We start from the raw sequence: 24514 nt of genomic DNA, 5'->3' as shown, positions 1-24514 counted from the left end.
GTGGTTATAGTAGGCTGCTAGAAAGGGTGGTTCCTGAATGGGTGGATTGTCAGCATACTGGGAGATTTCTTCTTTTTCATTGTGTATGCTCTCATTTGCAGAGTTTTAAACATAGTCCCTTTTGTTGATCTCTTTCAAGATCTTGAATTTGAAGTGATTATCTTGATCTGATGATTTTCTTCTCAATAGCTGGGATGGAATTTTCATGCTTTGGATAAAAAGCATGAGAGATTCATTTGGGAGAAAAGTGGCAGGGAAACACGGTTTGTAACAAGAGGAGTTTATGATGAAAATGCCTCACCCTGCAGCGTGGAAACTGTCAGGCTATTCTTCCTTGGGATATTGAGGGCGTTTTTCTTTCTAGCTTTCCTTTGTTTCAGTGATGGAACTTCAGATACGTTTGTGCATTTGCAGAAGACAGTGGGAAGAATCTCTTCCAGCCATACTGAAATGTTTATATGCTGGGAACAAGTATTTGATAATTGAGTTTTGCGATTTAGCACTCATAAATACTCCTTTCTCATAACAGGTTGCTGAATGCAATAAAGCCAGGATTGGTCAAAAAGATCAATAGACTACCAACCCCCATTGCAGGTTTGGTGAGTATATCAAATGAAGAAAAATCTTTTCCTGCTGCTTTTTGCACTTTGATTTTGTGACTGTGTGATTTAGATAGCAGTTATTTCTGTAATTCAGACTCTCCTGACTTACTGAAATCTGAACAGTGCTGTACACTGAAGACCTTCCTGTCTTTTTCTTCCAGAAGTGGAAAGTACTCAAGAGGGAGGTTGTATTTTTAGAGTAAAAATATCTTCGTTACATGCTGTCTCACTTGCATGCTTTTCAAATGGTTACCACAAAAAGATAACTTTTTGGAAAGAAAGGCAAATATATTTGTATATTTTGTCTCATCTGCCTTTTCTTCAGAATGCCACAGTCTACAGGTAGCATTCATTGCAGAGCTATCTAGGGAACCATTTCATGTTGACTTGAAGGGCAGAATAAAAGTTGCCCATTATTTGGAAGGGAAAGGAAGGCTGCAGAGAAGGTGCTTACAGTCTGTAAGGGTTCTGAATCTGCCCCCTAAGGCACTTTGTTCCAGCTGGTTCTGGTGCTCAGGAGGTTGTCTCAGAGTGGCAAGGTCCCGTGCCCGCTGCTAGGAAAGAGTGGGGGATATGAACAGATGCTGGGTTGAGTAGGATTAGTGTCAGAAATATGGCTGTATTTATTTTTTAAATTTATTTTTTATTTGTATTTTTGCCTGGAGATGTGGCTGGGAATGAAAGATCCTCTTGGACATGTGGAAGGTGGCCATCCTCAGTTTAGAATAATGATACCCTTGCATAAATAAATCCTTTCTGTTTCAACTCTACTGATGTTTTAACTTAGTTGTCTCAGATTCAGAACATATTATTTGTTGATATTTGAGATCGTTTATGAACAGCACTAAAAAGTTTCAGAACCTTTAAAGCTGGGTCCCTCAACCTGTAGCTTGACAGGCATGTTTCTGCATGAATACTGCATAGCCTTTCTGTGATGTTTCCTTATGTGCTTTTCTTTTGTCTCTAAAATCCACCCAGTTCTTTTTCATATTCCATCCCTATTGAAAGGTGTATTTGGGATAAGCTGCTGCAAAAGATGCCAGTAGAGCAGTTCTCTTTTCTTTTGCACCCTTTTATACAAGACTCCATTTTTGTTACAACCGTTCCGAGAGCATGATATTGAATTACATTGGTTTTTTTCCTTGTTCATGACTAAAATCCCAAAGGTAAGTTGGTTGTAGGAGGGAGGTCATGGAAAAAGTGTCTGTGTTGCATTCTTCTCATTTCTCGAGATAAGTCTAGTGTAAGATGTATGTCTTCAAAGCAGCAGGAAAGTAGTGATTTTCAGGCTGTTAATGATACAGCAGATTAATTTCATGTTGGAAGGTGACTTTTCTTTTTGACCTTTGTACCCACATCCTCTAGCTTCAGTAATTATTTTTCTAAATATTTTTCCTAATGAAGTAGTTCTAAATTCTAAATGTTTTCCCTAGTATTTTTCCCCTAATAAAATAGGCTATTAGAGAAGTTTATTTGTGCCTCTGGCTTTTTGAATGTTACTTATTTTCCTAATGCATGTTTTCACCTGCAATGTGTGTTCTCTTCCAAACATAGATAGCCTTCCAAATGGGGCTTGCTTTTAAACATGTTTTGCCCTGTACCTGCTGACATTTTTTGCCATTTTTACTTAGTGGGGGGTAAGTGGCTGCTTAAATGATCGTGTGCAAATTTTTAATGATTGAGTGTTATACGCTGTTGATATGTATTTATGGCATAATGTTTTGAAGTATAGATATCACTACTATGTTTGAGCATATTGTGTATTTTTTTTCCTCTCACCTGTACCATGTCCATGTGCTTGCAAAAAAAAATATTGACATTACTTTCTAGAAACAGTTATACCTCTTAGTTGGCTGCATATGAGGAACATTATTTATTGATGAATTTTCTTTATTATCTTAGCTTCGGTTGGCTTGACACGGTATACATTAACTGTTCCAGTTATTTCACCTCAGTATGTGTGGTTTACTCCAGTACTCACAGAAATACCCTAGGAGCATAGCTATCTTATTTGCTTTGGGTAAAGTGTGCGCTTTTAAATTTCTAGATACTCCTTCTGCCTTAAAAGTCTAATTTAATCATTCTATTTTAATTTCATCCCAATAGCTGATACAGTATATAGCAATATAGAGTAAGTATATAGTAGTAGAGGCAATAGGTAGATTTTTGTTTTTAGAGAGCTGCAGTTAAAGCTTAAGAGTAATTGTAAATTACACACTGTAATTTTTATTTCATCATTAAGCTCCGGAGGCATAAGCAGTCATATATAATATTGCTCTGCAAAATGTCTACTTAAGTCCAGTTCAGTTCTCCAAGTCCTAGACTATTTTTCTCCTTTGTTATTGTAAGGACAAATGAAGACATGCACTGTATTGAAGGAAAAGAGAGTAAACTATAGGCATGTATTTTAGATATGCTGAAGCATTCATCTGGGAATATTGTCACCTGAAAAAAAAATTGCCCATATTTGGTGTTTGAGTGATTTCTTATAATGCTACCATGAAGTCTTATGTGCAACTGGTCTACTGTTGACAGCTTAAATTGTTCAGACTTTTCCTGGTGTTTAAAGCCAGATGAATCCATAGTTACTCTGAAAATCTTACCAGTGATTTCCTCGTGTGGTTTTAGAAGGAATGGCTTATTTTGCAGACCTTTTGTATACCAGAACAGCAATCATGTTAGCAAAATTTATTGGGTCATAGTGTCGTAGCGTTGGAGTGAGGACTCGAGGATTTGAACACCTCTGTAGTAAGTGCAGGCCGTATAAATAGACAAAGATCATCTTTGTCTGGTTGCAAGTCTGTGTCAGGATGTGGATTGTATGCAACATTACATATAAAATTACATATGCTCAGCTTGGCAGGCCTGTTTGTAATTCGCTTTGATCTCCAGAAGTGCCGACTAGTTCTGTTATCACAGTAGAGATGATACATTGCCTTAATGAAATAAAACATAGAACCAATGGCTTAGTGTTCAGAGTTACTGTGAGCAATAAATTTGATGAAATGCTTTCTTATTCCTGCTCATTATCCATTAATCCAGAATGCTAATGCTTCCACCAAAAAGGAAATTCACAAAACATCCAAAGCACATATTAAACACATGTAGGAATAACAGGCTTTGCTGAAAGAGCCACATTACCAGAATAAATTTTCTCATGCTGGAAAGTGATACTGAACATCTATTTTTAAGACTGTCAGCTTTCCAGAAGTATCATTTCATGTATTTAATTGCTGGAAAAGTATTTTGGTCACAGTGACAGTTCATTAGAGTACAATGAATGTGATTACATTGTAAGTGATTTTTTATCAAGCCAGCTGCTTTTGGTTTCATGCATTTGGTAGGACATCCATAGTGGACACAACTTATTTTTAAGGTTCCTACCGACAGCAATGTTGTACTACTGTGGAATTATATAGTCTATAAAAATAATGCATTTGCAGCATTTTAGGTAATTAGGTAAGCACTGCTCTCTAATGCTAACTGTATGTTAGCTAGTTATCCTTTTGCTTAAAAAAAATCCTTGTTCTTGCTTCCTGTCCCTGAATAATATCAATCTGTGAGAAAAGAAAATGTTTCTGCCTTATCTTCTGCTTGACAGGGTTTAGGAGAGTTTATAGCATTACTTCAGTTCCTTGACCAATCCCCACAGGAGCTTAGACACTTACTTCAGAGACTGTGTGAAAGAGTCTCACATATAATAGAAGGAAGTAGCCAAGACAAAGTTAAAGGGCTGAACTTCAGCTTGTATCTTGGCTCATGTTTCATCACTACTGAATAAAAATCTGTTTACTGTGGTATCTGGTTTTCAGCTTGTGTATGGGCCTCATCCTTGCAATATTTGTATGATTTAGCAATGTGAAAAGAAAAAAAACAGCCCTGTGAAAATCACCTGCTTGCATAGTTACTGCACAAAGGTGAACAGAACTGTAACTTAGTGTTTAGAAAAAGCTTGCTTTGAAAACAATATTTTTTTTTCCCAGTGATTATTTTCCTAGGAAGTTTCCTTTGGCAAAATATTCTCTGGGAAACTTGCTATGAACCTTATTAAGAATAGTTGTCTGTCTGATGGTGCTGGTGATTTGCTTTATGCTGTCCTGTTGCATAAATCAATGTCATATGGTGTCTCAACAGTATTTGAGAATTGTATTAGTTTTCAGGAATTTGTACGTTGAATTAAGTTCAGAAAATAAGGTTATTTTTCTTCATGCAGATATGAACCTGAAAATACAATTACAAGATATACCATAACACTGTCAAAAGTGATTTTAGAAGATAGAGAAATACACGGACTTCTAACTGATGTGTATTATTTTTTATTAATCTTTCCAACTTGTACTTCAGTGGTGGTGTTTGTTTTCTTAAGGGAAGAATAAGAAGACAATTTTCTTAATTTCTCACTGTCCTTAGTACTTCCTGGGAAGAGACAACTTCCATTGTAATATCTAAATTTGTAATACATGGTAATTTCTGTTTCCTTGTTTTGTACTTTTGTTATCTGCTGGACAAATTCATTTGCTAGTACAGTTGTAAAATGCAAAATCCTGCTGTGTAAGTTGCGGTACATGAGAAGTAAACAGAAGCAAAATTTCCCAACTGCCTAAAAACAGTAAGTTCTTGGCACTCATATCCCAAAAGCATTTTTGTGAATATTGGTGGAGAGCAAAGCATCAAGCATCATAACAAAACTCTATGCAAACCATCCTGATATGGTTTCTTTGGATCTCTTTCTAGTAGTTACTGTTCACCTCCTGTGCCTGCCATCGGTTCTGGTGTCTGAGTGTTTGACTAGAACAATACTTAGGGTCTGGCCAGTGGTTTGGAACAGCACTGTGTGCTTTGGCTCATCATATAACATAATGTAAACTGACGCTACATCAATAATGTCCTTGGGAAAGGAAGAAAAAAAGTTTGCATTTGCAATGTCTTTGTAGGCTTATTCCTCCCCTTCCCCAAGTTTTCTATACTTCTCTTTTGAATCAACTTTTCATTTGTTTTTCCACCTATTTGATTTATGTCATCTGAGCTGGCCAGATTTTACCTTACGAAATTCTTGTTTAATGAATTTAGCTGTATGACATACATACAGTGATTTCTAAGTTTTATGAAGAATGCAAAGTAAACTAACAGGTGTTTCTTAACCAAACTGTTTGTAAACTGGATCTCTGTAGAACAATCAATCTACGGTGATGGTGCAGTTAATTCATAGAAAAAGATGAAAACATCCATCAGTTCAGACTTGGCAGCTCTGGGGAGACACAAACCAATAAAAACAAAAACTTTAAACTGAAATTCAACTGCTGGAATTGAAATTCCTATTACTTCCAATTAACCATGCAAATGCTGTTCAGAAAACATTGTTTTCTTCCCATTTAGAGAAAAAGTTATGAGTCAAATGCAGAGCATAATGTTGGCATCTTGTTTCACATTTTATGGGTTGAAACGATTTTATTTGCTGTGCTGTTGTATTCAGCTCAGAAACTCGCTTACTTTTGATGCTGAAAACTAATCATCCATTTGATCCACTGCTGCGCTTGGGTTGAGATGTTGTTGATGACTTCCAAGTTTGGACTTTAATGACTTCCAAGTGTACAGATGTAAGAGAGGCTGAAATAATAGACAGTTAATAAGAGGTGAGCCATCAAAAACCAACTAAGCAAAGAAAGAGAGGTGAATTATCCCATCTTATTTATTTGCTTGTGATTAAGCTGAACATAACTGTAAACCCCAGGTCCTAGTAGTTTCTGTGTCTGTTGTGCCACTCTGTCTGATGAGCTGACCTGAGGGACCCTTCTGGCCCTAACTACCAACTAGACTGGATGGCTGGAAGTAGAACCTGGAGTGAGGGGCACCTTGCTTTGCTGGTTTTGAAAAGGAGATTATTCAAGCTTTTCTGTGCTCTGTGTACTGGACTCACAGACCGGCCTCTCTGCCGTCCTGAAGTCCCCTCCTGTCGATGCTTCTCTGGCAGCCATGCATACAGTGCACTGGGTAAGCTAAGCTATTTATTGACTGTGATCCCTACTTGCAATTCCAACAAGATTGTCTCTTTCTGCCATGCTTTCTGCCACTGTCCTCTATTAAAAGCTGCAGTCTGTAATCCTGCACCCCGAGCACCTCACATGGTTTCCCTGTTGGTTAGGATGGCACAAGCCAGTGTGTGGAGGTTTGTAGGTCGCATGCTGTGCACCACAGCCATGGACAGGTGCAAACATAGTTGTGTGGTCGAGACCTGTTCCAAAACTAGATGGGTTGGGATTCAAAGGTGCAGCTTAACAGACAGCTTAACCTGTGTCCTGAGCCTGCTAAGCACTGCCACTGGGAATGTCATGACTTATTTTGGCCAAGTGCTAATAATATGTGTAAGCTCTTTGTGGGAAGGATCATCTGCTGGTCTGTTTTTGTCTAACACCTCACCCCATGAGTCCTGCTCCGCAGCCAGGACTCCTAGACAGTATGTTAATACAAATAATAAATAACACTTACAAAAATACCACAGGCATTCCTGTGTCATTCACAGCCTGATTTTAGACTGCTCTCCCAGCTTCTGTTTTCAAGTGTGGCTTTAATTGATAATTGATACAAAAGATATTAACAGTTAACTTTGTTCACATTATTCACATTCACAAATAATTTAAAATGTTGGCATGCAATTCAGAAGGAAGGAGAGCTTTTTCTCTATACAGACCTGAGAGGATGGCTGCAGTGGGAGCAGCTCCTTTCTGAATTTTTTTAATGTTTCACTTTGATGCTTTTCTTGCTCTGTGAGGGGTTAGCTAACTCCCACACTTCTGAAAAGAGAGCACAGTTGAAACCAAAGGATCTACCTGTTTGGGGCTGTCAGGTGACTTCACAGAGATGTTTATAAGCTATACAAATAAATGCTTTGACTAACAATTGTTTACACTGGTGTTTTTTTGTTTGTTTGTTTTTTGTTTTTTTTTTGGACACAGTAGGTTTAAAAAAGTGAAGGATTCCAAGCATAACATTTGAAAATAGCAAAACAAAAACACTGTGGATGCTGAAAAACTAGTGCTAGGTAGCTGAACTGTGAACTTGCCCCTATCATGGCACTAAACTAACCTTTACCATAAATGACAGCATCTTTCTTTGCCTTGGTTTGCATTGGGGGGGGAGAGGGAGGAGGGTGCAACTGGTTTCCAGCAGTAGCTCATTTGCACCTGTGGGAAGTGCAGATTGACTACTGCATTAATCTTGAGATTCAGCTCCTTCTGCAAATTCAGCCATGGTTTGTACTGCATTGGTTTGCTGGCTTTAGTCAAGTGACTGTTTTAGAAATGACAAATTTTTAAGAACAAATTTCTAGTATCTTTAAGTACCAGAAGAATGATAGTTTCACCTAATGCCAGGAGATGCTGTCCCTTCTGGCAACCAGATGAACTTCCATGAGCTTAAAGCAGTTGCAAGGCTGTTGCTAAGGAGTTTAAACTTAGATGCAATCCTGAAGTTATTGGTAAGAATCAAAGGACACAGGGACCTGGGAGTCTGAGACTGAAATCTTCAGTTTAAAGGTTGTTTGTGATTAAAACTGTAGTTAGTATTCTTGCTTCCTAATTCTGGAAAGCCTCTCACAGGTTGGAGCCTGTAGGTCTGTGCTATAAATACAGTCTTATCCTCAACTGTCTTTTTCGGTGACATGCAGCCTCAGCACTGGGGAGCAGCTAGATGCTGGTATTTATTTGTCAGAGTAAGAGCTAAGTGCAGTGTAAATAGAGTTGATCAAAGTGAAAATATTTGCTGTATTTACTGCTGCTACTCATTCTTACAGCATCTGTGATACAAATCCTGCTGCCTGTAAAATCCATGTGATCAGACACATATCCGGGAATTTTGATAGCTGGTGGCAGTGGCTCTCGGAATAGGTAAAGGAGGAGGGTGCTTTCCAAACAGATCAACCCCTCCAGGTGAGTGGGGACAGAGGTTTCCTTGCTGCTGGCAGATCTGCAAACTGCTGGTGGGCCAGTGGGCATTAAGCTCTCTATTCCCAAATCCTCCTGGGACAAGAGAGCCAGAGCAAATTAGCAACGGTCTGTTGGGACCCCAGCCCTCGCATGGAGGATGGAGGAGAAAGAATGCTGCCTCTAATCTCCTTTTTGGCTGTGGATCAACTTGCCAACGTGAATTCTGTTGCACTTTCCGTCCACTAGCAACTGTCTGTACTGTTTCTATGCAGAAAACCTTTTCTGGTGGTGTGAGCAGATTGCTGTCAGATGCTGTGCATGTTGCCAGCAGGAGCATACGTGCTGAAGGCAGATGATGGGACGTGTCTCCCTCCAAAGATCACTCTGCAGTTGTTTTCCTGGCTTCAAACAAACAAGCAGAAAGACCAGCTAGTGGAATATTGCCCAGGTGCCTTAAAGCTCCATGTGCAGAGCCCAGTGAAATTCTGAAGTCCGGTGCTGTGGTCAAGAGTTCATAGAGGCTGACACTGAAGTCTCCTTGCCTTTTGCATTCCTCAATGCCCCTGGATCGAAGCCACTTGCTTCCTGCTTGGCACAGTACTCTCCAATTGTAATGTACTTCCTCTTAATGTCCAGAGGTATAATGATACAATTGTAAAGCCGTTAAAATTAATGCTGCAAAGGAAGCAGCTTAGTTAATTGCTTGTGCAAAAAAATGCATTGGTAGGCTGAGCTATGTCACTGAGGCATATCAAAGCCATTAGCCGTTAACCATTTGAAAGCTGCATAGCCTTGTGCTACTGTGTGGAAATCTGCCCCACGCTTTATCTGGGAGAGTTAGGCCTTCGTTTTTGGACAAGTAATATAAGTAATGGTCTAGGTAATTAATACTGCAATACAGAGGCAATCCTCTTCTGTTTGGAGTGGTGTCCTGCTAAAGTCCTGGCTCTGTTACCACTTTTGTTTGCTGCTGCCTCTTAATCTTCATGCACGAAATACTGTTACTGAGATGTGAATGTCTGTTTCTGTTTGGGGGCAGTACTGTGCCCTGATTTATTACTGTGAAAAGTGTGAAAGGAAGGTCTCTTTTCAGACTTCAAATAAGGGATGTAATTGAACTTGCTAAATGTGTGCATGCATGCAAGTGTCTGCTGAGCTCAGCTTAACTTTTTTCAGTCTGTTCTGTATGCTGCTTCGTCACCTTGGTATTTCTCTGTGAATTGCACTAGTTCTCATGCAGAATTTAGAATTAAACTTGTGTTTCCCTGTACAGCCAATGCTTAATGTGCTGCTCCCCAGCTCCCCTTCTCCTTTTTTCTGCTATGATGTGGGCTTTGCCAGCTCTCCTTTTACTGTGGCAGCTAGAGAGCTGTTACCAGACTTGATATATGGTATCGGTGTGCTGGGCTCCTCGCTGGCCTGAGTGCCAGTGGCTTGCACTTGTCAGAGGCAACAAACTTCAGGCCATAGACTTATGGAACTGGGGGTACTTTGCCCACTCCTTGCCTTATATAACTAGAACTGGGTGTGTGTCGTGTAGCTGGTTTGTGCAGCCAGCAAATCCCACTGGTGTTTCCAGCTGTCCCTGGATGTTTCTAATGCCTTCTCTGAGCAAATGATGCCTCATTGCTGTTGTCCTTTGGGTACTGTTTTTAGTTCATTTGGAAGGAAGCTTGCTGGTTTTTTTCCAAAATCAATCCCAACTTTGCAACTCTTACCTAGCAACAGCTTTAAGGCCTTCAAGTACTGGCTGACCATGTGCCATGCTGGTTGGCCTTCGTGGCCTCATCTTCACATTCAAGCTCCAGTAATGTGGTTCTAGAGGGCCCTGGAAGCAGGCCTGCCTGCCAGGTACGTCATATGCATGAGGAGATGGAGACCATGAGTCATATAGATGAGAGCTTAGGTGTCTGTGGGATGTACATGTACCGTGCAGGCAGCAGCTAGTTCTTGGCTGACTGTAGGAGGGACTCAAGGTCATTTTGTCAGCTGAAGAACTGTGAAGCAGCTCTGCCTCCTTGGTCAGTAATGCATGGATCAGGAATGCTGCTTTGTGGTTTTTGTTGTTGACCTGGCTGTCCTTCCTGCCTCCGGTCCCCTCCTGCCCACAGCAATGTCAGTGGGTAGCACCATTCCATAAACTCTGTTCCCAGCTGAGTCCAAGTTCCCAGAGCAAAGCCAGCAGGTCTGCTGGGTAAGAGGTGTTCATGTATTACTTTCTGGGGTTACAGCTATACAAAGTATTACCACCACTATACAATATATCCTCTGTTATTTAAAAGGGAGGATGGTGAATAGGATCAGCTATTTGAGGTTTCAAGTAATCCAGGGTAATTTTCAGCGTAATTAATACGTGCCAGGAATGTGACCCTTGCTGGGATAACAAGAAGATCTGGATAACTGAGGTGATAGAGTACAAGTTGTGAAAATAGTGCCAGAAAACTGTCTGCATAGGTCAGTTGCACAACCTAATAAAACTCTCAACTGTTGATGTAGAAAAACAGTTTGTACAGCTTTTGCCTGACATGTGCAGAAGTAGAAAAATCCTTTCTCTTTGTACAATTCTCGGATGTTTTCTTTCATTAAGTTTCTTCTGTTATCTCTGAAGAGGTCAGAAAGTAGTTGCTTCTTTAAATGATAACAATTTCATGAAAAACATAACTTGAAATGCCCTGAACACCACACAGTGATCCTGACATGATCTTTTGCTGTACTGTTTGTTTTCAAAGAAAATATAAGCAAATTTTGATAAAATAAGTCACTTCAGACTTGATAATATATATTAAACACAATATACGTAGCTCTCTCAGAAAGTAGTGCCTCCTATGTATTTCTGTGGAAACTGCAAGAGATAGGAAGAGCACAGTAACACTGTTTGATAGTGCAAATTCTCAGCTACAACACACTGTTTTTCAGTGCAGTCACCACCATTAGAGATGTATTTTTTGCCAGTGGTGAATAAGAACCTAAATGCTTTGCTTGTAAAAATCTGCTCCACCAGAGTTGACCCACTGTCACCACTGCTGAAACACAACACCCACCACCTCACTGTGCTCACATCCACTGATTGGTCTCCATAACCATTCAGCAAGTGTCAACGAATATCAGTGGGTGCCATTTTCTCTACATGGAGGACCTCAGTGATATCCCTTTATATCATACATACTTCCAGTCGGATCCTGTTTTGTCAGACTGCCCCTCTGCTGCCATCTGTCACATAGCAACAAAATGTAGTGGGATACTGGCAGGAAGGTTCAACCTCTACTTCCATACTCCATACTTCCATACTTCCATCAACTTCCACCTCTGATGTTGTGGACCAACATAATAAAATAGGACGTATTACTTTCAGAGCAACCCTTGTATGTTCTTTTATTAAACAAATTATGAACAAATGCAGGAGTTTCATCAGTCATTAGCTAAATTAATTACAAACTTGCCAAACCATAGAGAACATTTCCCAGCAATCATTGTCTGAACTTCTATAAAAGCCTATGAAGAGGTAGAAAATATTGATAAATGCTTTCTTTTTACCAAAAGGACACATAACATTTGCTACTGAAGTCAGAGTTTAGTAACAAACCTTTGTTGAAATAGAAAAGAAAAAATGTGAGTGTTTGTCTTTGGGGGCTGGATTTTGTTTTGGTCTGTTTGTTTTATTTGAGAAACAGGTAGGCCAGCTTCATCTTCCTTCTTAGTGTTCACAACAACGTTGTATTTTTGCAGTGTTGAAGACAAGCTGAGTACAGTTTGGTATTTTAGTGAGCAAGAATTTTAGACGAGGAAGAAATGAGTTAATTACATCCTCTCAGAGAAGCACTGCTGTCACTCAAAGATTGGAGTAAGCGAGGTATTACCGGAATTGTCTCGGGGTGAGTGATACTTTATCTTCATAAGTATCCCACCCGTTGTTGCTTGCTCTTTCATTCTGTCTATAAAAAGCCGAAAGAGCAGAAGTCAACCTAATGCTATAATTAGTTTGAAGGAGTTTAGGAGCTATGAGTGCTGTTCTGAAAGCAATGTGTTTCCATTTTATTACGTTGCCCAGGGTGTTAGAGTGGTTCTACTGATATTTAGAGGAAGCTACTCATAACCATGAGGACTGTGTGAGGTGTAAATTCCCAAATCTGCCTAGAGTCAGCACCCACAGTATTAGACTAAGTTGGCTAGTTTCCAGGAGTGTTTGAGACCTTAAATGCTCTTTAGTCCTTACTCTCTGGTTGATCACAGATTAATCACTTGCTTTTTTAAATACTATTACCCAATCTTTTGAGCCACTCAATCCTGATTAAAATTTACTTTCTAAAATACGATCTTAGAGAACTGAAACTGCTCGGATTCCAGACTTTCACATATTTTTTTTTTTTTAAATAACTGTGAGTCATTGCAATCATGCTTGGTGTTTTCACGCTACTTCCATAAAAATTCTTTTGGTTAGTTTTATCTTCTGAAGAGCCATTTACATTGCTTATTTCATTCTTTTTTTCTGAAATTTAATTAGAAATATTAGTAATCTGGCACTTAGGCATGCACACAAATGATTATGTAAGCAAACTGAAGATCAAAAAAATTTGCAGATTGCTGTCAGTATTATCCTTTGCAGCTTCTAGTATGATTTATTCTATTGTATAGTGATATACAAGTATTGTTCATATGCTGTGTATAAACTTGTCCTTTATAACTATACAATACATATTAGAGGAACAAAATTGCCTTGCTCAGGTTAGGAAATAAATAAATGGTCACATAGCTCCATTTTACATTTTTTTTTCAGTGGGGATACATCCGTTGACTTTGTAAGCCCTATGTGGCTCTGTAGTAGAGTCTTCAGGTAGAGGGCCTGATGAGCTGGAGCACAGTTCTGAGCCTGAACTCGTGGCATTCAGTCACACACAGCACCATGTACCATGTCTTGTGTAGATTCCCTAGCCGTTAGGAAGGCCATTGTAGAGGTTTTTGCCAAAGGCAAGGCTGGCCTTGAAATGATTTTGGGTAGTCATGTATAACATTTGCATTCTCCAGAAATGTGCATCTGCAGGAGAAGTTTGGAGATGTAAGCTGGCCTGGGGCTGGGGATCTGCAGTGCTTTAAATCAGCAAAATTGCTGGCGATTTGTGTTGGCTCTGGAGCCAGTACAGCTGCTTTCATGGTCCATGAAGCTTTGGATAATCTTGCAGGACTCTGCTGCTTCTGCTGTCTAAATACACCTCTCTCTGCTCAACTAACTGTAGTCTAAGTCCATCTGTTGAGTAAAGGACAAAATGATAGTTGCTTTAAAAACTTAAACCCTTTTCCTTTATACGCTCTTATCAGCTCAGGAGTTGGAAGCTTGCTGTTTGTAAGATTCATGAACATCACTGCTAGCCTTACTCACAACTGAAGTATAAGCATGTTTTGGTTGTTTTCCTCTACAAACAAAAGGTCATCTTCAGTCTAGTTAGTATGGAAGCTATGATATAATCTGAAATTATGGGAATGATTTATTAATGATAGCTGACTTTTTTCCCCTTTCTTTTCCCACCACCAACACACATGACAAGTTATTTCTGCTGCTCTAACCCCACAGTTCCTGTTCATAAGAGTTGGTATAATATGTATTCCTTCTCCTACTCTTGTTACTTTTTGCATTCTTGGAGGAGAATTGAACTGGAAGTACCTAAAATGTACCTCCAGTGTGCTTACTTAAAATGTGCCTCCAGTGTGCTGGCAGTAAATGAAAGAACAGGAATATCTGTGCTGTTTGAGGAAGTAACTTTTTTTGCTTTACGTTCCACTGCCCAGAAGAACCAGAACCATTCTGAAAGAGCTGGGAGAAACCCTTGCAGTTGGAAGGCACTGTATTAAAGAAGAGTTCCTTTCTTTCCCTTTTGATTTTATACCCATAAACTTACAGAAATTCTTAAATACTATATATTATTGTACTACTTTTTATTCTTCATGAAAGCTTAGCCTGCAAACTATTCTGCCATCCAAATGCAGTCCATGATTCCTGCTTTCCTAATAGACCTTCAAAAATACATTTGCAAGGTCTCTGTAGACTTAATCAAAAGTAGTAATTTAGGTTGGCTGTTCTGCATAGTTCACCTCAATTTGCAGCTAGCTTCATGAGCAGCTGTGTTGTTTCTCAAATTCCATCTAGGGAGAGCTTTACTAGAGGCTGAAAAGGGATGGTAAGTAAATTGTTGCCAAGCTATTGGGTAGCACATCTTGACTTGAATATTTACTGTAAAAAATCCAAAACTGGAGATATTCAAGATGACTGTCAGTTGTGGACATGTCACCTGAACATCAAATGGATGTTTACAAATCTGAGAAGGAAACAGCAGATAAATGATGGTGGAACACAATAATTTAGGCAATTAAAATACATATCAAAGTTCAGAGTAGCTGACTTACTCAACATCTTTTTGCACAGATATTTTGGTTCTCTGTAAAATGTACTAGAAAGAAACTAAATTATTTCCTTCTCCTTCCTTTCATTCTAGCCATCTAAAAGTGAAATTTTTAATTTTTAAAAATTTTTTTCTAACTGAAAGTAGGTTTTCCAACTGGAATGTTGTGGAACTTCATTCAGTATAAAAAGTCAATTAAGAAAAAGAAGTGTTCTTTGGACTTGAGCAGGTTTTTTTTTTAGTATTTGCAAGGAAACCCCAACCTGTACATTAAAGAAGTCCAGTATGTTTTATATTATGTTGGCATGAAAATGCAAAGCTGTGAGTGGGGGGAAATGTGTGTCAGGTATCATGTAACAGCAGCAAAGAGATTTCTGATGTTTATCAAACCTTGAACACCCCAGATTATTAAAACATATTCCTTGGCAATAAAGAGTAGATGTTTAATTTGAAAGGAGAAGAGGAATTTGTTGCTTTTTTTGCAGAGGTCATGAACTGAGCAGGAATGAGTCCTCCTTGGCGGTTTCACTATTTTGCTGTTTGCCTTCGGGAATACAGATTTGGTCTGATCTTAACAACTACTGCCAGGCCTTCAGCTCCCACAGGCAGCTTTCCTGTGTCTTTTGAGGCCCACCTACAGCAGCTGTAGTTGGATTTTGGGATGCAGAGGCCCCCCAACTGCTCTGGCTGTGGAGTATCCTGAACCTTGCATAGCTGATTGCTGTCTTTGCTGAGAGGAGTCAGAGTGCTGGCCAACTCCTCCTGTTTGCTGGTGTTAAAGAGAAGACGGCTTTGTTTAATATATCAAGCAAAAGAGAGCATACCTTGTAAAGGAAAAGAACAAGAATGTCAAGTCATGCTAATGGTTGCTGCTCTTAGAAGAGAGGAGTGGGGTCCTGCATTCATTCACCTTCAGAAGTTTTACGTCAAATTGTTCTATTTTAGGTACCTGTTTCTCATGTACCATTGCAGTTTCAAAGCTTAAAAATACTTCTTCTGTTTTATGGCAATGGATTTTCAATGTTATATGCTCAGCTAGTTGAGTACAAACAGATGCAGCAAAACCTTCTCCACCAAGATTCATCATGCACATATTTTTATAAAAATCCTGTATTTTCCAAGACTGTACAACTTGAATGAGATCTGCTTCTGTGTCTGAATAGGAAGCACATAAATGGCAAGGGTAGAGTATGGATTAAGGCTGTAACTACAGTATCATAGAATCATAGAATATCTTGAGTTGGTATGGTTGATTAGGTTCCCATGTTTCAGAATATTGTCAGGTTTGAATCTTCCTGTTGCTTCTTTCCAGTTACTCTTTTTGTCCCCTCTATCTTCTTTGATTATGGAGAGAGAGAAAAACTAAAAACAGTCTTTGTAGTGATGACAAGTTGAGAAGCATTTTTTCAGATGTGCTTTAAGTTACTTATGCTAATTCATTACTCAGTGATGATAGATCATTCTAGTCAGGTAATTAATCAGACACACCTTGTCAAGTGGAGGGGCTCATGATGCACAGATTTTTCCTAGTTTTCTTTTTCCACTAGCCCTACTGCATCTCAAATGACTTGTGACAAGCTGGATGTCATGGTTCAATGAAATAGCCAACAGTCCTCTTCCTGGAAAATTAGGTTATTTTCTCCACAGTCAAAATATAGAGAGCAGGCATTGGATAACAGTGTCCTGAAATATCAGATGTGATAAAATGATCCCCTGTAACTTGGAATTTGGAGGCAGAGAAAGAGAGATTGACTATGTGAGAAAATACAATATTTTTAATAGATCTACTAATATATTCAGGGCAAACATGGAGAAAAATTTAATGCGTGAACTTGTTTCATATAACTAGTCTTCATTACTACTGCAGTACAACATCTTAGCAGGAACCACATATATAAATAGCTTTTTAGAAACATCTGTTGTGCTGTGGCTTAGCACACGATTGGCAGTCAGGAGAGTAAAGGTTTGTTCAGCAGTGTTTGACTGTAGTTGATTGCTGTCTGTAAAAAGATGTGTTTGTGTTGGAGGATAAGCTGTTAGCAGTGTTCCTTGAGATTACTCCCAGGGGTGAACTTTTTGGGTATGTAACTCAGGAGATAATTCAACTTTATTCATCTATGAATTCCTTCTTTTCATATGCAGATTGATAAGCTTTCTTACTGTGATTTAATAGTTGTTAGGATTTATAGCTCTAGTTTTCAAGTCAGTGTATTCTAATTTAGTCAAAGTAGTTTGTTTGGGATGACTGCCTTTGAGATCTTTGAAGCAGACTGACATTCTGAGTACTTTTCTTAACACTTCGTGTCCTGACAGTAAATCACAAAAATAAATCAAATATTGAAACCAGCATTTTCCTTATAGCTGTGAATTTCTTGCCCATTTTCTTGTAGAGCGCAGCCATGAGAGAGCTGCCCCATGGATGTGCTGAGAACAGCAAATGCCCAGTTCCCCAAGAAGATGTTCAGAGGAAAGCAATGTGTCTCTAAGCCCATGAAACCTGTCTTTAGGTTAGCCATGTCCCCAGCACACATAATGCAGTACCTAAATATAAGAGAGAAAATGAAGGTTGAATTTGTATTTCTGACTTTTTTTCCCCTGCTTCAGACAGCACAAATATTGCCAGGAGGCTGGTAAGAAAGGATATGCACTACAGATGCTGAGCTTCAGTTTGCACATTGCTGTTGTAATGTTTCTTTCATTCTCTTCTTTTTTGTATTTCTCTGGCCAACCCTCTCTGCAGTAAATTTTGTACTGATATACTTCATAGCCAGAACAAAGCCTGGTAAATAAGAGTCCTTTCAATCATAGCAGAAGGAACCAGGCTTTGGTTGTTTGTGCTTTTATTTTCTCGGTGTTTCCCCTATCCTGGTATTTTTACCCATCAGATTCTAAATTTACAAGCTGAATTCCCAGCAGCTTCTTGGAGTGCTTGGCTGCACTTCACTGTACAGGAGCTTGTTTTCAACCCTGTTTTTGGTGAGCTTTATTATAAAAAATGTGTAAAGTGCCTAATAGAAGTCATGAAAATGAGGCCCAAACACTTACAAGCTGAGCACTATGATCTGGTACTAAACAGCTGTGGAGGGGGAGAAAAAGGAAATTTTGTCCTCTTTCTTGGCCTTAGAATGGCTGTTACCATAGAATATGGCATCAGATAGGCACCTCTTCTCCAAGATAGGGTGGATGCTGACATGTGGCTCTGATTTCATCAGCATCAGAGGCAGTGAGTAGTCTGAAAATCATTTGGGATTTTTTTTTCTTGCCTGCCTGAGCTCTAGTCTTCATTGCTGTAAACAAAGCCCTCTTACTCTGGGTGTATCTTGGGTCTGGCAAATTTGAAGAACTGTGCATCATCTGATTGCTCTCTCCCCCCAAAGACTAGGATGCTGACTGAGCCCCTATTTGTTTACATGCTTTATTTGTGCCTCCAGGGATAATGACCTGATGCAGTGAGATACTTGAGGACCTGCTTAATCAGTGAAGTCACAGGGTCTGCCCTGTTCTCATACTGCATACTCTCCTCTGACTCCTCTGTGGTTTACTCTTGCCTCTTGAGTTGAAGGTTGCTCTTGCTCCTGTTCTTTCAAATGGACCCCCTTCCCTCGCCCTCTTTTCTTCCCTGTTATATGTCCCCTTTCCTATCCATAGTTTCTTCCCTCCATATACATCATACCATACTGCTCATGTTTAAACTCTGCAGAAATAAGATATATGATGTGTTTTGGTCACCCTGTACCCAGCATGAGGTTTTCACTGCCTGCCCTGGACCTGCTGTGCCATTTTGTATTTTTGTGTTTGCCTTTCATTATGCATGGTTATTCCTTTTGGGGGATTTTGGTTACAAAATTTGGAGGAGACACATCCCCTGCTTGCTGACTGCCCAGAAAGGAGCAGGAGAAGGCCTGGTGTTCTCTGCCAGGACAGTCCTCACTGCCCATTGCCTGAGCCCTCAGCTGCTTCTGCTCAGGCTTCCTTGCTGCTGCTTCTCCAGGCACGCTTGGCTCTTTTCCCTGCTACTCCTCCAGCCCCACCTTCAGAACAGTGCAACTTCATCTTTGACCACTGTGTTATTCTTGTCATTTTAATCTAATCATCACAGGGCCTATTTTTTTTCTCATAGAGGCTCACGTGGTTCCACACTCGGCAGTTATTTTCTCCTTTGCCCTTCTGCTGTTTTCTCTCTGTCTGGGTGCTGGGGAGTGCTGCTCTCAGGAAGGAGAAGAGCCAGCTCCTTTTTGTCCTGCCTGCATTTCTTAGTGTTTCTGTTGGAGCATTTGAGACATGAACAGAGGTGGGTGGAGGTTTTGTAGTGTTCACAAATGGCAGCTGTTCAGCCTGGGCCCATGGCTGTTGCTGCTGCAGGTCAGGAGGCATGGAGCAGGGCTGGTGAGTTCTGCTTTCCTTCCCTGCTCCAGGGTCACCTCTCTCCTTTTATCCTCATGTTGTGTTTGATCTTGGCTAGGTGAGGCTGGGATCCTTTGTGGGAGTCAGGGGTTATGTAGCTTTTCAACACCCCCCTTAATGTCCCAGTAGGGTTTGCCTTCAGGTCTGCTCTGCAGCAGTCTTTTATCTTCTGGTGTCAAAGCCATCCTAAGGTTCCTCAATGGACATGTCCTGGCTGTGATCAAGTTGCTTCTGAATCTACTGATTTGGAATCCATCACAGAAAAAAGTATTTGGGGAAAGTGTTGTTTTACTGTATGTGCAGCGTACATCCATACTCTGTATACAATAAAATATATTTAGGGGAGTTGGACTAGATAATCTGTAAAGGTCCTTTCCAACTCAAATGATTCTGTGATTCTATATATGAAAACTTCCTGTTTTTTCTTGTAAAAGTTCCTGCCGGGTGGATGTGGATCGAGTGTTTGTGTGTTTTGTTTCAGCCTGTGAATCTGTCAAGATCCATCGCTTTTATATAAATAAACGGTCATCATTAATTATTTATATAAAATGGAGACATGAGGGAATGAGGAAGAATCGCTGAGAGTAAACAGGAGGCTTTTAGGAGCCTGAATTTGAAATTGCTCAGAAAAGCAGTTTGGAGATGGATATTTTTAGAAATCTGCAATTTATTTTGGAGCAGAGAAAATTTCAACATTCCTGGGATGAAGAAGGCCACCTGTTTGGCAGCAGCTGTCCCACTGAGCTGGGCAGTGCTGCTGGCAGCTAATCATATCTCCAGCACTCAGATGTGGTGTGCATGTGGCGTTTCAGTCGGTGCTCTGTGCAGACATATAGCTCGGTTTTCTTTTGTTTGCCCTGCATTTATCTGCGCATCTCATCTGGGCCACGTTGTGGTGCATCTGACAAATGATCGTTCCGCAGCAGTAAGCTGCAGTTCTGGTTTGCGGTGTGGATACAGCAAGAATACTTAGTATACTATTGTGACAGATGAAAGCCATGGAAGTGGGCCAAATTCAAGCAGTTTTCCATTGCATCTGATCAGCAGATCCTATGGAGGGAATTTGCCTGCTGTGAATATTTGATTCTCACTAGCTCAAACTATCTTGTGTGCTGGCAGTGCTACTGTGTGAATTTGTGGTGGCTTTCCAGGGTGTCTGTCCTACACAGCTGCCAATTTCTGCTGGTTTTTATAGGGTTTAGAATTTGTGCTCCACTTTGTGTGTGAGGAAAATGACCTAATGCAGTATAATGATCTTTTCCCTTCACACCAACAGCACTGGGGTTGTCCATCTTTTAAAGAACAGCCCAAACAAAATGACAAGTGTTATAATCTCCCTCCTTCCACCTTTGTGTAGGTGCAGTCCCTCTGCCTTCAATCCTGCATGCGTTATCTGCAATTGGTTGTTCTCTGTTCTGACACTGAGGGCAGCAAAAAATTGATAACTCTTGCATTTCCAGTACTTATAAGTAAATGACATTGCATGAAGTGCTGACTTCATCATGACTGTCAGGACTCTGCTTAGGCAAGCACAAAGCATTTGGTTTTTAATTTGTCAGTTTATCCTCTGCTTGTGTCCTTTATCTGTCACCACACTGAAGCATTTCTCTTCTGTAATCGGCCTGTTTGTGCTTGAGGTAATTTCATAGATAAAAGCTACTTTTCTACTTTAAAATCTTGTGCGATTTACGGAAGAAACTTAGGCTTTAAGCTCACTTTGGTGTACAAGGACAAAACCAGAAGAAGCTGATTGAAGGGAGTCTCTGAACAGTATCGTGAACCCAAATTACACAAAGCCAGCAAGAGGCAGCTGCAGGTCCATAGTATGCAATGTGCTGACCTAGTGACTGATGGTCCACCTACTCCATCTCTGTCATTGCAGCCAGTAACCACTGAGAGGAAGGCACTGGCACCTTCCTTTAGTGTATTGAGAGAATCATGTGGTACTGCCTTGTGGGAGGGAATTCATTTTGGTCACATTGCCCCTTGGGGCAGTGAGTGTTGCTTCCTGAGCCCACTGTAAAGGATACAGCCCTGCTAAGTGAGGCATGCCAGCTGACTGCACTGCAATCCTTGCCACTCTCTGCCATCTATTTGCATGCCTTGTTTAACTTTGCCAAGTTGTAGGGAGCTGGACATGCACACTAGATGTGTGTAGTTTACAGTCCTTTATTTAAGGTAAGAGTGTTTTAGATGCACTGCTACTTGTGTATGCAGCAACCTTTTTCCTTTTTCCGCAACAAAGAAGTGCTACTTTATAAGGGACTACAAAAAATGTGTTGTTAGAGCTCACAGTTATGGAGCTGTAATTTCTCTCAAAAGATGTAAGCAGAATTTTATGAGAACTGAAGAAACCAGGACTTGGCCAATGAATGCTGTGCTAATCCAAAAAGAAAAGCCTTCCTAGGAGCTAAGTGTTAGTGGTAAGACTCCTTTCACTCTTCAGTGGTTTAGGAGTGTTGTTCTCAAGCATCTCAATGTAAATACAAAATACAGGTTTCAACTGTACTGAAGCAAGCCAAGAAATGTTTAGTTTTGCAGTGTTGTGAGGTACATTTTGACTTGGAGACAGGCAAGCTTGACCTGAATATCTGCCACCTGAAACCAATTTTTGTTGCCATTGTTTAATCCTTGGAAACAAATTGCCAATTTCAGAATCGCTGAATAACAAAAACTCTGAAACTGTTAACAGAAGCAAAAACTTCTTTCAGTGCTCACTGTTCACATCTTGTTGACATCCATGGTTATTCATGCTGGAATAAGACACCGACTGTGTAAGGAACTGTTTGTGGGATGGTGTTAGTGACTGTTGGCAAATGTTTTTATGATGACCATCAGAATGTAAGCATGTACAAGAACAGGCGTAGGGTTATGACACTGTTTTGTTGTGTTTTTGGTTTTTTTTTGAGAAGTGGACATTTGTTCATCAGCAGCAGGATTGTGTGTCCAAGCTAAAGGGCTGCCAAATGACTGATACTTTTGCTACTGCTTATCATAACTTGGTTATGAACTTCTGGTATAGAAATGGTAACAATTAGTTATCCCTGGAGTTTCCCCTCCCTCGATTGTTTTCTAAACCTATTGGGTTACAGTGTTGTGTGTGTCCTGTATATTTTTGTTAGGAAATGTCATTTGCAACTTTTGTTTTAAAGGCTTTTGCATTTTATTAGTTTTACACATTGCTCCACCCACCACTTGGAACTGACCAGAACTGCCCGCCTTCAAAGGCTAAACACAAGAGTTATTCATGTTGCAGTTGGAAATACTGTGGAAAAATTATAATGCAAACAGTAAGCCAGATGGAGAATTTTACAAGCATCTTTTCATGTCATGAATGATGCTGTCTCTCAAGGTTATGGGCTTTCTGCTCTCTCAACTGCTATTTCTTTCCCGCTGGCTCTGTTCCAGAGCTGTTAAGTTTCAGGGAAGAAAGGGAGATTTGGACTCCTCTAAATTTCTGAGTCCTTATTTCTGTGTGGGGTGGCTGGTGACAGCAAGCTTTGTGTGTGAGAGTGCTGGCATGCAGAGTCCCTGCAATTAGCATGCTGCTGGCTGCGCCCTGCCAGGCTGTGTCAGGGGCACACAGACAAAGCCTTCCACCCCGCGTAGGGAGGGCTTCGGTCTCCTACTGTATACACTGAGAGCTGTCTGGTATCTTCTGGCCTTTCCTTCCTCATTTCTATGGAAGTGGAATTCTCTGTTGTTCAGGTGTCACCACGCACGTGGTGCTCTTCCTCTCAGTCCATAGCGCAGGATGCCTCCAATTGGATGTTCTACACTAGAGGCCTTAAAGGATACCAAGCTGTGTGTTGTAGCTTCACTTGTCTGCCCATGTATCATTGCATCTGCTGATTGCACGTATATCTAATAACTCGTTCTCTTGATCTTCAGCACTTATCTTGCATATAAAAGCTTCACTGGTTCTATAAAAGGGTGGTGGTGTACACGCATATGTGTAAGTATAAAATATATACTAGACATATGTGCAGGCAAGCAGATTTGATCGCCTCCACACAAACCCATCTGTTATCACCCCTCTTTGGTTTCAAAGTGGTTTGTATCAGGTTGGGCTTACTCTAAAAGTGTAACTCCTCTATGAACAGTACTGCAAAGGGAAGGGTTACCTCTGCTAACAGGCGGTGGCTGTCTGAAGTGTAGCTTCAAGCATCTATCTGTGGAGAGAGCACCTACCTCTGCTCCCAGTGACTGATTAAGCTCAGAGGGGCAAGTGGACAGTTGTGTGTAATGGGAATAACTGGTTTGAGTTTGTATTGACATACAACACATTTTATGAACTGTTCCACATCTACCTTAATCACTTGTTTTAGAAATCCAATTGTTTCTTTTCTGGCTTGTAACACAATGAAATACTGCTGGCAGCCTACAGTGGCAGGTGAGGAAATTAGGAGGGCCTTTTGTTTAAAGAAATAACCAACATCTGGGTTTGGAAAGAGGAAACAAATTTGTTGCAGTTATATTTGGAGAAAAAAAAAGAAAAGAAAAAAAAAGTTTTATTTAATACTTATCTGGCTTTCAAACATAACCTATACTGACTTCCTAAGTTATGTGACTGGCAATGGCTTTGCTTCTTCACCTAGATAACAGTGTGACTCTTAGTGAACTGAATTGGGGAGGTGTTGGTTTAATAAGATGACCTTTGCAACTGAAGAAAAGTTAAAACTGTTTTTGTGTGTGTGTGCCTCATTTCAGGATAATATCATCTTATTCTTAAGAGGCTGCAAAGAGCTGGGACTTAAGGAATCTCAGCTGTTTGATCCTGGTGACCTGCAGGACACCTCAAACAGAGTAACTGTCAAGTAAGTACAACAGCGGTTTGTGATTAGCTGCTATAACCTCACATGCATGCAGTTAGATGGTAAATATTTGAGAAGGGCAAAGAGGATATGGAACTGTCATTTGTATAAAGCAAATAGGAAGCTGAGGTTTTTGAAACCTTCAGCACTGGGAATAATACGTTGTTCTCTTCAGCAGCCTTTCTTTAAAAGTTTTTTTTTTGTTTTTTTGTTTTTTTTTTTCCCCAGAGAAAACAGCCACAGCTCTTTTAAAATACTGTTTTAATTTAGACAATGAGATTGTATGGGACTTAAGAGGTTTCCTGAGTCTAAATTGATGGCTTTTTTTTTGTCTATCCAACTAACAAACTATGTAAGCTGGGGGAAAAAAAATCACTGCT

At 40.1% G+C, this 24514-nt stretch overlaps 1 protein-coding gene across 8 annotated transcripts in view; it reads left to right on the top strand.

Annotated features, from left to right (window-relative positions):
* The window catches only part of LIMCH1 (LIM and calponin homology domains 1), a 164656-nt gene that overhangs the window by 70745 nt on the left and 69397 nt on the right, over positions 1 to 24514 (top strand). For all 8 annotated transcript variants that reach the window (XM_090139511.1, XM_090139504.1, XM_090139509.1 and 5 more), the window contains exons 3-4: positions 530 to 599; positions 24031 to 24137. In XM_090139511.1, the coding sequence (XP_089995637.1) occupies positions 530 to 599; positions 24031 to 24137 (177 nt within the window). The remainder of the gene's footprint in view (positions 1 to 529; positions 600 to 24030; positions 24138 to 24514) is intronic.

Source organism: Phasianus colchicus, chromosome 4 (genome assembly GCF_987193195.1).
Source record: "Phasianus colchicus chromosome 4, bPhaCol1.hap1.1, whole genome shotgun sequence".
NCBI classification, from domain to species: Eukaryota; Metazoa; Chordata; class Aves; order Galliformes; family Phasianidae; genus Phasianus; species Phasianus colchicus.
Note: the sequence above shows the minus strand (reverse complement) of the source record. Positions and strands in the feature narration are given on the sequence as shown.